Source organism: Saccopteryx bilineata, chromosome 1 (genome assembly GCF_036850765.1).
Source record: "Saccopteryx bilineata isolate mSacBil1 chromosome 1, mSacBil1_pri_phased_curated, whole genome shotgun sequence".
NCBI lineage: Eukaryota > Metazoa > Chordata > Mammalia > Chiroptera > Emballonuridae > Saccopteryx > Saccopteryx bilineata.
In genome coordinates this window covers 349,368,538-349,380,611 of record NC_089490.1, presented here as the reverse complement: position 1 = coordinate 349,380,611, position 12,074 = coordinate 349,368,538, and the positions used below count along the sequence as shown (strand labels likewise).

General features: G+C 40.9%; 1 protein-coding gene across 2 annotated transcripts in view; it reads right to left on the bottom strand.

Moving 5' to 3' along the window:
- XNDC1N (XRCC1 N-terminal domain containing 1, N-terminal like) overlaps nt 1-12,074 on the bottom strand; it is a 40,412-nt gene that overhangs the window by 3,202 nt on the left and 25,136 nt on the right. The window contains exons 7-10 of one of the 2 annotated variants that reach the window (XM_066250700.1): nt 4,729-4,805; nt 4,323-4,495; nt 2,114-2,186; nt 386-510 (exon numbers count right to left, since the gene is read on the bottom strand). In XM_066250700.1, coding sequence (XP_066106797.1) covers nt 386-510; nt 2,114-2,186; nt 4,323-4,495; nt 4,729-4,805 — 448 coding nt within the window. Of the gene's footprint in view, nt 1-385; nt 511-2,113; nt 2,187-4,322; nt 4,496-4,728; nt 4,806-12,074 lie in introns of those variants that run through there. The other variant, XM_066250701.1, reaches the window with a different exon arrangement.

The following is a 12,074-nucleotide window of genomic DNA, read 5'->3' as shown; positions in this document are numbered from 1 at the left end:
TTTGTACGAGACTCAGAGTAAGCAGAATTTGGACACAGAGGATAAAGTTATGCAGGGAGAGTTAAATTGGCAACCTCTGCACATCAGGATGGCATTCTAACGAACCACCTATATGGCAAGGGCTTCAGTGGTTTATTTTTAAAGACATCTTTAAGAATTCTATTGGCTCTTAAACAATTAGAGTAAGAAAAAACCTGATAGTGTTTTATACTGTTTTGTTTCATGTTTCTCCTGAGGACATGACCCCTGTCCTTTCCTCAGGTTGGCCAACACAACATGAGCAGGTGCCCAATACAGACTTGTATGTAACTGCACAGCAGACAGAGGCTGGAAGCCCAAGTTCAGATGTTTCCCGGCAACAATCCCCTGTGCGCAAGCAGCTTACCTGCACAGATAGGGCACTCTCCACTGTCCAGGACATCTCGAGTTTGTGCCTGGGGTCGGTGTTCTCTCTGCCCTGCCTTGGCTCTCCTGCTCCTGTTTGGCTGAGAGTTTGGGTTGGATAAAAGCCTGTGAGCAAGAACAGTTAAAGGTCAACTATTAGGAAGAGCCCATAAGAGCTGAAGGGACTTTAAATAAGAGTGAAAAAAATATAGACTAGTTGATGTGGAGCCAGAAGCCCTGAGTTGGAAACCTGATTTTCCCACTTAATGTAGCAGACTTTAGGGAAGTCATGTCATTCAACCTTTGAACAACTGAGAACAGAGATTCTATTGTATTACCACCTGTAGGTTTATTATTATTATTATTTTGTATTTTTCTGAAGTGAGAATTGGGGAGGCAGAGAGACATGTGCCCGACCAGGATCCACCTGGCATGCCCACCAGGTGGCGATGCTCTGCCCATCTGGGCCCTTGCTCTGTTGAGGCCGGAGCCATTCTAGCATCTGAGGCGGAGGACATGGAGCCATTCTCAGTGCCCGGGCCAACTTTGCTCCAATGGAGCCTTGGCTGCGGGAGGGGAAGAGAGAGATAAAGAAAAAGAAGAGGGGGAAGAGTGAAGAAGCAGATGGGCACTTCTCCTGTGTGTCCTGGCCGGGAATTGAACCCTGGACTTCCACATGCCGGGCTGACGCTCTACCACTGAGCCAGCCAGGCAGGGCAGTTTATTATTATTTTTTTATTGAGATATAATGTATATCGCATAAAATTCATCCTTGTAAGTTTCACTATTCAATGTTCTTGGTATATTCACAAAGTTGTGTAACCACAACTACATAATTTCACATTTTTACCACTCCAAAACAAAACTGAACCCATTGTAGTCACTCCTCATTCTTCTATCCCTGCAGACCCTGTATATACCGCTATATCTTCTCTGGAGAAAAATCTATTCAAATTCTTTGCCTATTTTAAAAATTAGGTTCTTTTATAGTTAAGCTATAAAGTTTTCTTATGTATTCCAGATACAAATCCCTTATTAGATATATGATTTGGAAGTATTTTCTCACATATTCTGTGGATTATCTTTTTATTTATTTTTATTTATTTATTTTTTTCAGTGAGAGGAAGGGAGATAGAGAGATAGACTCCTGCATGCGCCCCAACTGGGATCTACCTGGTAACCCCATCTGGGTTCGATGCTTAAATCAATGGAGCTATCCTCAGTGCCTGAGGCCAATGCTTGAACCAATCGAGTCACTGGTTGTGAGAGGGGAAGAGAGAGAGAGAAGGGGAAGAGAAAAGGGGAGAGAAGCAGATGATCACTTCTCATGTGTGTCCTGACCAGGGATCAAACCCGGGATGTCTGGACATGGGCCAATGCTCTATACACTAAGCCAACTAGCCAGGGCATGTGGGTTATCTTTTTATTTCCTTGACAGTGTCCACTGAAGCAGAAAAATATTTAAATTTTAATGAAGTTTAAGAAGTACTGTGTACTCTGCTTCATATTCTTGTTCACTACAGGGCTACCTCCCTGCCCAGCTCTAAGTCTGACAACATGTAGAAAAGGATATCTGTCCTCTATTATTCCCTAGCTCCAGTCCCTGAGATCAAGACCCAGACACAAGGCTACTCTCTGACCTAAATGAAACACAAGTGGGGAAGAAGGACAGGTGAAGAGGTCAGTAAGGTTTGGGGGGAGGTGACTTGGGTCTTTCAGGTTGACTTACCTGCGTGCTTGCACTTTCTGTCTTTTCGTCTTGCCTGTATCATTTTCTGAGTTTTGCATCTTTGGTCTGTGCTCTGTGTGAGAAATGTTCATTCAGTTTTAGCTCATTAACAAAAGGGCTTCACATGTAATGTTCCTTCTAATTCCCATGAGTAAATTTCCCTGGGTTGTTTAACCTAAACTGGTCATCCTGTCCTGCACAGAGAGAGAGAGAGAGAGAGAGAGAGAGAGAGAGAGAGAGAGAGAGGCAGACAGGGACAGATAGGAAGGGAGAGAGATGAGAAGTATCAATTCTTTGTTGCACCTTAGTTCATTGATTGCTTTCTCATATGTACCTTGATGGTGCTGGTGGTGGGGCTCCAGCTGAGCCAGTGACCCCTTGCTCAAGCCAGTGACCTTGGGCTCAAGCCAGTGACTCTGGGGTCATGTCTATGATCCCATACTCAATCCGGCAATCCCGAGCTCAAGCTGGTGAGCTTGCGCTCAAGCCCAATGAACCTAAGCACAAGCTGGAGACCTCGGGGTTTCAAACCTGGGTCCTCAGCATCCCAGGCCGACACTCTATCCACTGCACCACCACTGGTCAGGCCCTGCTTTGCCTTTGAAGCACTTATCACAGTTTTAAGTTTTAGATTTCCTGTGTGACACTAACACGTGTCTCTCCTTTAGGGCAGGAGCAATGCTATTTTATTTAGTGTGAAATCCCATGGCACAGAGACTTGCACAGAGTTCAATAAATGTGTCAAGTGAGTAATAACAAAACCTAGCAACAACCACTTTATATAGTTATTCAGAACTTATGAAATATTTTGAAGAGCATTTAATATGTCTCAAAGTGCTTCACAGCGCCAGTACCCAGCCTGTAGGGAGCCTCAAAGAGTTTAGTTTCTTTCCATTCCCCATTTTATAAAATAATAAACTACATCATTCCTTATGTGGTAGACAGCTTCAGAAATGATTCCCATTGATCCCCGCCTACCCTACACTGTGGGTAAGACCTAGTAACCATTTCTAATGAACAGAATTTGGCAGAAGTGATGGGACGTCACTTCTGTGATTAAGTTGCCAAAGACCGACTTCTTTCTCACCAGCACTCCCTCTCCCTCTTGCCCTCTTGCTTGTTCACTCTGGTGAAGCAAGCTGCCATGCTGTGAGGTGCTCTGTGGAGAGGCTCTCTTGGCAGAGGAACTGAGGGGAGCCTCAGTCCAACAGCCCGTGAGGAACTGAATCCTACCAACAAGCAGGTAAGTGAGCTAGGGAGCAGACCCTTTCCAGCTGAGCCTGGAGATGATGCAGCATGTGACACATGCAGAGCCAGAGGGCCCAGGTAAGCCACCTCTGGGTTTCTAACCGTGAGAAACTGGGAGATAATAACTCTTGTTTTAAGCCACTAAATTTTGGGGTAATTTGTTATGCAAGAGTAGGTAAACAATGTAACCTCTTTCTGCAATGATATGATATACTATTTTACTAACTTGTTCAGTTCTTTGAAATGATAAACCATTTCCTTTAAACTCTCCCTCTCCCTGAAAAAAAACAAAACAAAAATTTTCCCAGTGAAGCAATGAGTGAAACCAAAGGTTTTTAATGAGAACTCTACTTGTTTCTCTCTTGCTATCTGGAAGAGAAGAACCAGAGCTCTGGGTGCATATCCCGGCTCTGCCACTTATTAGCTGTGGCACTCAGGGTACTTTACTTTCTGAACCTCAGCCTCTTTTTAAAATGAGTGTAACAGTTTTTACTTTGTGTGTGGTGAACACTAATAGATGAAGTTAGTGAAAGTGCCTAGCAATGTCTGGTGCAAACTAGGAACTACAAAATGTTTAATCCTTTCCTCCTTTGTGGTAAAAGCACACTATTCCCTGACCTTATTTCTCCAATAAGCTCCATACATCACTACTCTGACTTAATTGTCCTTCTGAGATGATCACAGAACATTAATACTGCAAGAGACCTAAATACTATTAAATTGGTTTAATTCCTTCATTTTGACAGTGAGGGAATTCAGGTCCAAATAGATAACGATTCTTGATTCCTAGGCCAGTGTCTTTCAGTTCTTGTACCATATTTGATTTCTCTTCTGGTAAATGGACACTGACAATTGTCTTTTCACCCACATGAAGTCCCACTTGAGCCATCCTTGTAGAGAAGTGGTGGGTTCCCAGAGGAAGGACAGTGCTCAGTGACAAAGGTCGGTCATGGGGCCTCACCTGCAGTGTCCGGATGACTGGGACCTGGTTCTGTAGGGTTGCTTTTTGGGCTTGTTACACTGGCTGGAGGTGCCCTGCGGGCAGCTGAAAGCACCATGAGGGCGGAACGCCCCAAAGTCCCTGGCTGCAGCTGCTTCAGGATGTTCCTAACCTCTGAAATTTCCTTGGTGCTCCTGCAGGGAAGCAGAGTACTTGGTTTCACTCAGAACAGACTCCATTTTGCTCACCCACATCAGTGGCATCTAACCAAGAAAGCCAGTTTGATATATAGCAATAGGCCTAGAGCATGTGATTAATTGGGGGAATCCAAGTGGGGCTTGAGTGCCTGGGAACGACTTGGTAGTTTTTCTTTCCCAGGAGAAAGAACTGAAGTGGCCGGGAGACTTCCACTGTGGCAGCTACGTACGTTTGGGGATCTTGAAAGAATGTCCTCTGAATGGAAGGATTAGCCATCCAGGGGCTGGGGCCAGCATTAGAAGAACCCTGAAAAGAAAATGGAGAAATATGAGATGCAGACATTCACCACCAGTGTACGCGGCCACCCAGTGCCACATATTCTCCCAAAACGGAGGACTGCAGCTTCACTGAGCGAATGTATCTGCGAAACATTGTAAGCGGCACCTCTGCTTATGTGTGCACATTCTCTCCTAGCTCTAAGATGTGGGACTTGGTGACTCTGTATGCTTGTTCCCCAGGGTTAAGGCCTTTGTCATGATCCCGAAAGACCTGGGATAAAGAATTCATGCTGTTGGCCCTCTCCAGGTACTCAGTTGGTTAGAGTGTCGTTCCATTATGTCAAGTTTGTGGGTTTGATCCCCAGTCAAGACACACAAGAATCAACCAATTAATGTATAAATAAGTGGAACAGTAAATGGATGTTTCTCTCTCTCCCGTCCTCTCTCTAAACGCAATCAATAAATAAAAATTTTAGGCCTTGGCTGGTTGGGTCAGTGGATGGAGCATCAGCCTGGTGTGTGGATGTCCCAGGTTTGATCCCTGGTCAGGGCACACATGAGAAGCAACCATCTGCTTCTCTTCCCTTCCCTCTCCTCCTTCTTTCCCTCTCACAGGCCCTGGCTCGACTGATTTGAGCATTGGCACCAGGTGCTGAGGACAGCTCAGTTGGTCTGGACATTGGCCTCAGGTGCTCAGGAGGATAGCTCAGTTGATCTGAGCATTGGCCCCAGAAGGAGGTTTGGGGGCAGATCCTGGTTGAGGTGCATGTGGGAGTCTGTCTATCTCCCCTTCTCTCACTTTAAAAACATTTTGATAAAAGATTTTATCTATTCATTTTAAATAGGAGAGAGGAGAGGAGGGAGAGAGAGAGAAAGGTGGAGGAGAAGGAAGCATCAACTTCCATATATGCCTAGACCAGGTAAACCCAGGGTTTATTTATTTATTTATTTATATTTTTAATTCATTTTTAGAGAGGAGAGACAGAGAGGGAGAGAGAGGAGAGAGAGACAGAGAGAGAGAGAAGGGGGGAGGAGCTGGAAGCATCAACTCCCATATGTGCCTTGACCAGGCAAGCCCAGGGTTTCAAACCAGCGACCTCAGCATTTCCAGGTCGACGCTTTATCCACTGCGCCACCACAGGTCAGGCCTAAACCCAGGATTTTGAACTGGCTACCTCAGAATTCCAGGGCGACACTTTATCCATTATGCCACCACAGGTCAAGCAATAAATAAATAAATAAATAAATAAATAAATAAATAAATAAGTGATGTCAGAGAAATGGCACCGTGAGGAGTGCTCCTGATACCTCTCCCTGAAACTTCAACAAGTTCAACAACTAGAGGCAGAAAAACAATCTCAGGAGCATCTGAAATACACATACATCAAACAAAGGTACGATTGGGCGAAAAGGTGGCTGAGTATAATATCCACTCTGAAGGAAATAAGATGGAGAATGGAGTATTCCGCTTTCCTCACTGACCTGAGCAAGGGCTGCTTTCACTTGGAACTGAGAGAAAGCGAGGGTTGGGGGCGCGGAAAAAGCCAGGCTAGGGCAGAGATGTTCAAGCCGAGGAGAGAGTGTGCTTGTGGCTCAGCCCACGTGGAGCTAACGCCAGTGGCAGACCCCAGCAGAGGTGGGCGAGCAGTTGCCTTGGTTACTCCCAGTATCCCGGTTGGCGAGTGCTGGCAGTGTGCAAGTGGATCCACCTGGTGCTTTGGGCATGGGTGCCTGCATTCCCAGATGGAGGGGCTGGGTCAGAGACTGTTAGTAGTGACCCTCTGTGTGGGCTGTGACCAGAGTGGGGATAGAGGGGGGATTTGGCAGCTCTTAGAGCCTCTTGCTCCCCAGGCAGTGGCTGGGACAACTTCACAGCTGGGTCCCCGGCTGCTGGTTCAGAAAGGAGAAATTTGGGGAGAAGCTCTGGGAAAATGGCCTCTCCCATTGTCGGAGCCTGCAAACACTAATAAGCCCTGCCTACCAATGGGACTGAGGTCTAGTTCATGTCATCACCATAGCAACACAACAGCAAATCTCTGCTTAAGAGTGCCAAAGGGGCAGAACCTGGGGTACAGCGCCACCGGCCAAAAAGAGAGAGAAGAAAGAAAAAGGAAAAAGATAACTTCCCAAAACCAGGAAAAATCCACTGTCCTTATAACTTTTTGTTTTTTTTTTCTTGTATTTTTTATCTTTTTTTTTCCTTCCACCTTGGTCATTTTATCCTCCTTCCGTTTTATTTTTTTCTTTTCATTTTGAACGTTATTACCCATAGGTGTTATATTTTCCATTCTTTTTGTTTCCTTTCTATGAATGTTACATTCCAAAAAATTAACTCAGTTTTTTTTCTTTCTCTTTTTGTTTCTTCTTTTCTCTTTCACTTTTTCTCCCATTTGAATCTCACCCACAAATTATTTTATTCTGGATTGAAATTTTTTCTTAGAGACATTTGTGCTTTTTACTTCGATTTTTATCTCTTTAGCATTTTCCCCAACTCTGGCTCTCCATTCTGTTTTTGTGCCACTTAATACAATAGAATCTTCATTTTTCACTGTATTTTTTCTTTTTTTTTTCCTTTTCTCTTACACTATTTCTCTCATTCGATCATCATTTACAAATTATTTTATTCTTGATCCAAATTTTTTCCTTGTGGCATTTTGTGGGTTCTTGGCTCGTTATTTTTTTTGGGGTTTTTTTTGCCTCTTTGTCACTCACCCTCAACCCAGGCCCTTTGTTCTATGTATTTTTGTTCCACATAGCACAATAGAATTTTCAGTTTTTCACTGCATTTTCTCAAAAGTTTTTTTTATCAATTCTTATTAGTGTTATTAACAATACCATTAAAATGCCATTAAGGAAAAAGAAATTGAATACCATGGATACAAAGGACAGTGATGTAGTTCAGCTAGATGAGGAAAAATCTATAGAAAAAAATTTCAATAGCTTAGAAACCTTGGAGTTAAATGACAGAAAATTTAAAATTGAATTTCTAAAAATACTCAGGGATATACAAGAAAGCACAGAAAGGCAATTTAGGAAGCTCAAAAAACAATTCAATGAACAGAAATAATACTTCACCAAGGAAATTGAAACTATGAAAATAAATCAGAGATGAAAAACTCAATTCATGAACTGAAAAACAAGGTAACAAGCTTAGCCAATAGAACAGGCCACATAGAGGAGAGAATTAGTGACATAGAAGACAAGCAACTAGAGGTACTACAGAGAGAAGAGGAGAGAGACTCACGAATTAAAAAAAATGGGATAGCCCTACAGGAATTGTCTGACTCCATCAGAAAGAGCAACATATCAGAAGGAGAAGAGAGACAAAATGGAATGGAGAACATATTGAAACAAATAATAGACGAGAACTTCCCAAGCCCGTGGAAAGAACTAAAACCTCAAATTCAAGAAGCAAACAGAATACTGAGTTATCTTAAGCCTAACAAACCAACTCTAAGGCACATCATAATGAAATTGGCACAAACCAACAACAAAGAAAAAATTCTCAAGGCAGCTAGGGAAAAGAAGAATACAACATATAAAGGAAAGCCCATTAGATTATTAAAAGATTTCTCAGCAGAAACTCTACAGGCTAGAAGAGAGTGAACCCCAATATTTAAAGTTCTGAAAGAGAGGGACTTCCAGCCAGGAATACTATACCCATCAGAGCTATCCTTCAAATACAAAGGAGAAATAAAAACATTCACAAATAAAGAAAAGATGAGGGAATTTATCACCAGAAAACCACCAAATCAGGAAATACTAAAGGGGGTTTCCAACCAGAAACAAAGAACAAAACAAAATAAAATTACAAGTAAAAGCTCTATCAACATCTCAATAAAAACAAGATTAATCTGTAACAAAGAAACAAAAAAGGGAGAGGACAAAGATTAACAGTAGCAAAGGAGGATGGAGTGCAGAAGCACTCATGAGATAATGTACTACAATGAACATGATATGTATGCTTTCCATTACTTAATGGTAACCATCCCTAAAAAAACCAACACAGAAGTATATGCCTTGAAAAAAGTAGTAACAGAGAAAAGAAGTATAGATTACAACCAAACAAAAACAAATGATAGAAAGTAAAAAAGAAGAACCAAACAAGATACAAAACTATCAGAAAGCAATATATAAAATGGCAATAGGAAACCCTCAAATGTCAATCATTACACTAAATGTAAATGGATCGAACTCACCAATAAAAAGACATAGTAGCAGAATGGATTAAAAAAGAAAATCCAACTGTATGCTGCCTACAAGAAACATATCTAAGCTACAATAATACAAACAAATTCAAAGTGAAAGGTTGGAAAACAATACTCCAAGCAAATAACATCTAAAAAAAAAAAGCAGGTGTAGCAATACTCATATCTAACAATGCTGACTACAAGTCAGCAGAGATAATCAGACAAAAACGGTCATTTCATAATGATAAAGGGGACACTGAATCAAGAAGACATAACACTTCTTAATATATATGCACCAAACCAAGGAGCACCAAAATATATAAGACAGCTACTGACCAATCTAAAAACAAAAACTGACAAAAAATACAATCATACTCAGAGACCTCAATACACCGCTGACAGCTCTAGATTGTTCATCCAAACAGAAAATCAATAAAGAAATATTGGCCTTAAATGAAACAATAGAACAATTGAATATGATAGACATCTACAGGACATATCATCCCAAAGTGCCAGAGTATACATTTTTCTCTAGTGTACCTGGAACATTAGCAAGAATTGACCATATGTTGGGCTACAAAAATAACATCAACAAATTCAAAAAGACTGAAATTATACCAAGCATATTTTCTGATCATAAAGCCTTGAAACTAGAATTTAACTGCAAAAAAGAGGTAAACAAACCCACAAAATTGTGGAAACTAAACAGCATACTTTTAAAAAATGAGTGGGTCAAAGAAGAAATAAGTGCAAAGATCAAAAGACACATACAGGCAAACAAAAATAACAATACAACATATCAGAATCTCTGGGATGCAGCAAAAGCAGTAATAAGAGGGAAGTTCATATCATTACAGGCCTATATGAACAAAGAAGAGAAAGCCCAAGTGAACCACTTAACTTCACATCTTAAGGAACTAGAAAATGAAGAACAAAAACAAACCAAAACCAGCAGAAGAAAGGAAATAATAAAAATCAGGGCAGAAGTAAATGAAATAGAGAACAGAAAAACTATAAAAAAAAATAATAAAACACGGAGCTGGTTCTTTGAAAAGATCATCAAAATTGACAGACCCTTGGCAAGACTCACCAAGGAAAAAAGACAAAAGACTCGTATAAACAAAATCCAAAATGAAAGAGGAGAAATCACCACCGATATCATAGATATACAAAGATTATTGTAGAATACTATGAAAAACTATATTCCACCAAATTTAACAATATAGAAGAAATGCATAAATCATAGAACAATACAATTTTCCTAGACTGAGTCATGAAGAAGCAGAAAGCCTAAACAGACCCATAAGCAGGGAGGAATTAGAAACAACTATTAAAAATCTCCCCCAAAATAAAAGTCCAGGGCCAGACAACTATACTAGTGAATTCTATCAAACATTCAAAGAAGACTTGGTTCTTATTCTACTCAAAGTCTTCCAAAATATTGAAGAAGAAGCAATACTGCCAAACACATTTTATGAGGCCAACATAACCCTTATACCAAAATCTGGCAAGGACAACACAAAAAAAGAAAACTATAGACCAATATCTCTAATGAATACAGATTCTAAATACTAAATACTAAAAGCTAAAATACTAAACAAAATACTAGCAAATTGAATACAACAACACATTAAAAAAATAATTCATCATGATCAAGTGGGATTCATCCCAGAATCACAAGGATGGTTCAACATACGCAAAACGGTTAATGTAATACACCATATGAACAAAACGAGGAACAAAAACTATATGATCTTATCAATAGATGCAGAAAAGGCATTTGATAAAATACATCATTTTATGTTTAAAACAAATAACAAAATGGGTATAGAAGAAAAATATCTCAACATAATAAAGGCCATCTATGATAAACCATCAGCTAACATCATATTAAATGGCATAAAACTGAGGAATTTTCCCCTAAAATCAGGAACAAGACAAGGTTGTCCACTCTCTCCACTCTTATTCAACGTACTGCTGAAAGTTCTAGCCAGAGCAATCATGCAAGAGAAAGAAATAAAAGGCATTCAGCCTTGCCCGGTTGGCTCAGTGGTAGAGCGTCAGCCTGGCGTGCAGGAGTCCCGGGTTCAATTCCTGGCCAGGGCACACAGGAGAAGCGCCCATTTGCTTCTCCACCCCTCCCTCTCTCCTTCCTCTCTCTCTCTTCCCCTCCTGCAGCCAAGGCTCCATTGGAGCAAAGTTTGCCTGGGCGCTGAGGATGGCTCTGTGGCCCCTGCCTCAGGCGCTAGAATGGCTCTGATTGCGGCACAGTGACTCCCCGGATGGGCAGAGCATCACCCCCTGGTGGGCATGCCGTGTGGATCCCGGTCGGGTGCATGCAGGAGTCTGTCTCACTGCCTCCCCATTTCCAACTTCGGAAAAATACAAAAAAAGAAAAGAAAAAAGGCATTCATTCATATTGGGAAAGAAGTAAAGGTTTCACTTTTTGCAAATGATATGATCCTGCACATTGAAAATTCCAAAGACTCCACAAAAAGATTACTAGAAACAATAAACCAATACAGTAAGGTCACAAGATACAAAATTAATACACAAAAGTCCATTGCCTTCCTATATGCCAACAATAAAATATCAGAAAACGAGCTCAAAAAAACAAATGTTGAAACATTTGTTTCAACAATGGTTGAAACAAACAAAAAAAAATACCTCGGAATAAACATAACAAAGAATGGCAAAGGACCTATATAATGAAAACTATGAAGCATTGTTAAGGAAACTCAAAAAATATATAATGAAATGTAGAAATATTCCTTGTTCTTAAATAGGAAGAATCAATATAGTCAAAATGATTATATTACCCAAAGCAATATACAAATTTAATGCAATTCCCATCAAAATTCCAATGTTATTTTTTAAAGAAATGAAACAAAAAATCATCAGGTTTATATGGAACTATAAAAAACCCCAAATAGCCAGAGCAATCCTAAGGAAAAAGAACGAAGCTGGGGGCATTACAATACTTGATTTCAAATTATATTGTAGAGCCACAGTAATCAAAACAGCATGGTATTGGCCCTGGCCGGTTGGCTCAGTGGTGGAGCGTCGGCCTGGCGTGCGGGGGACCCGGGTTCGATTCCTGGCCAGGG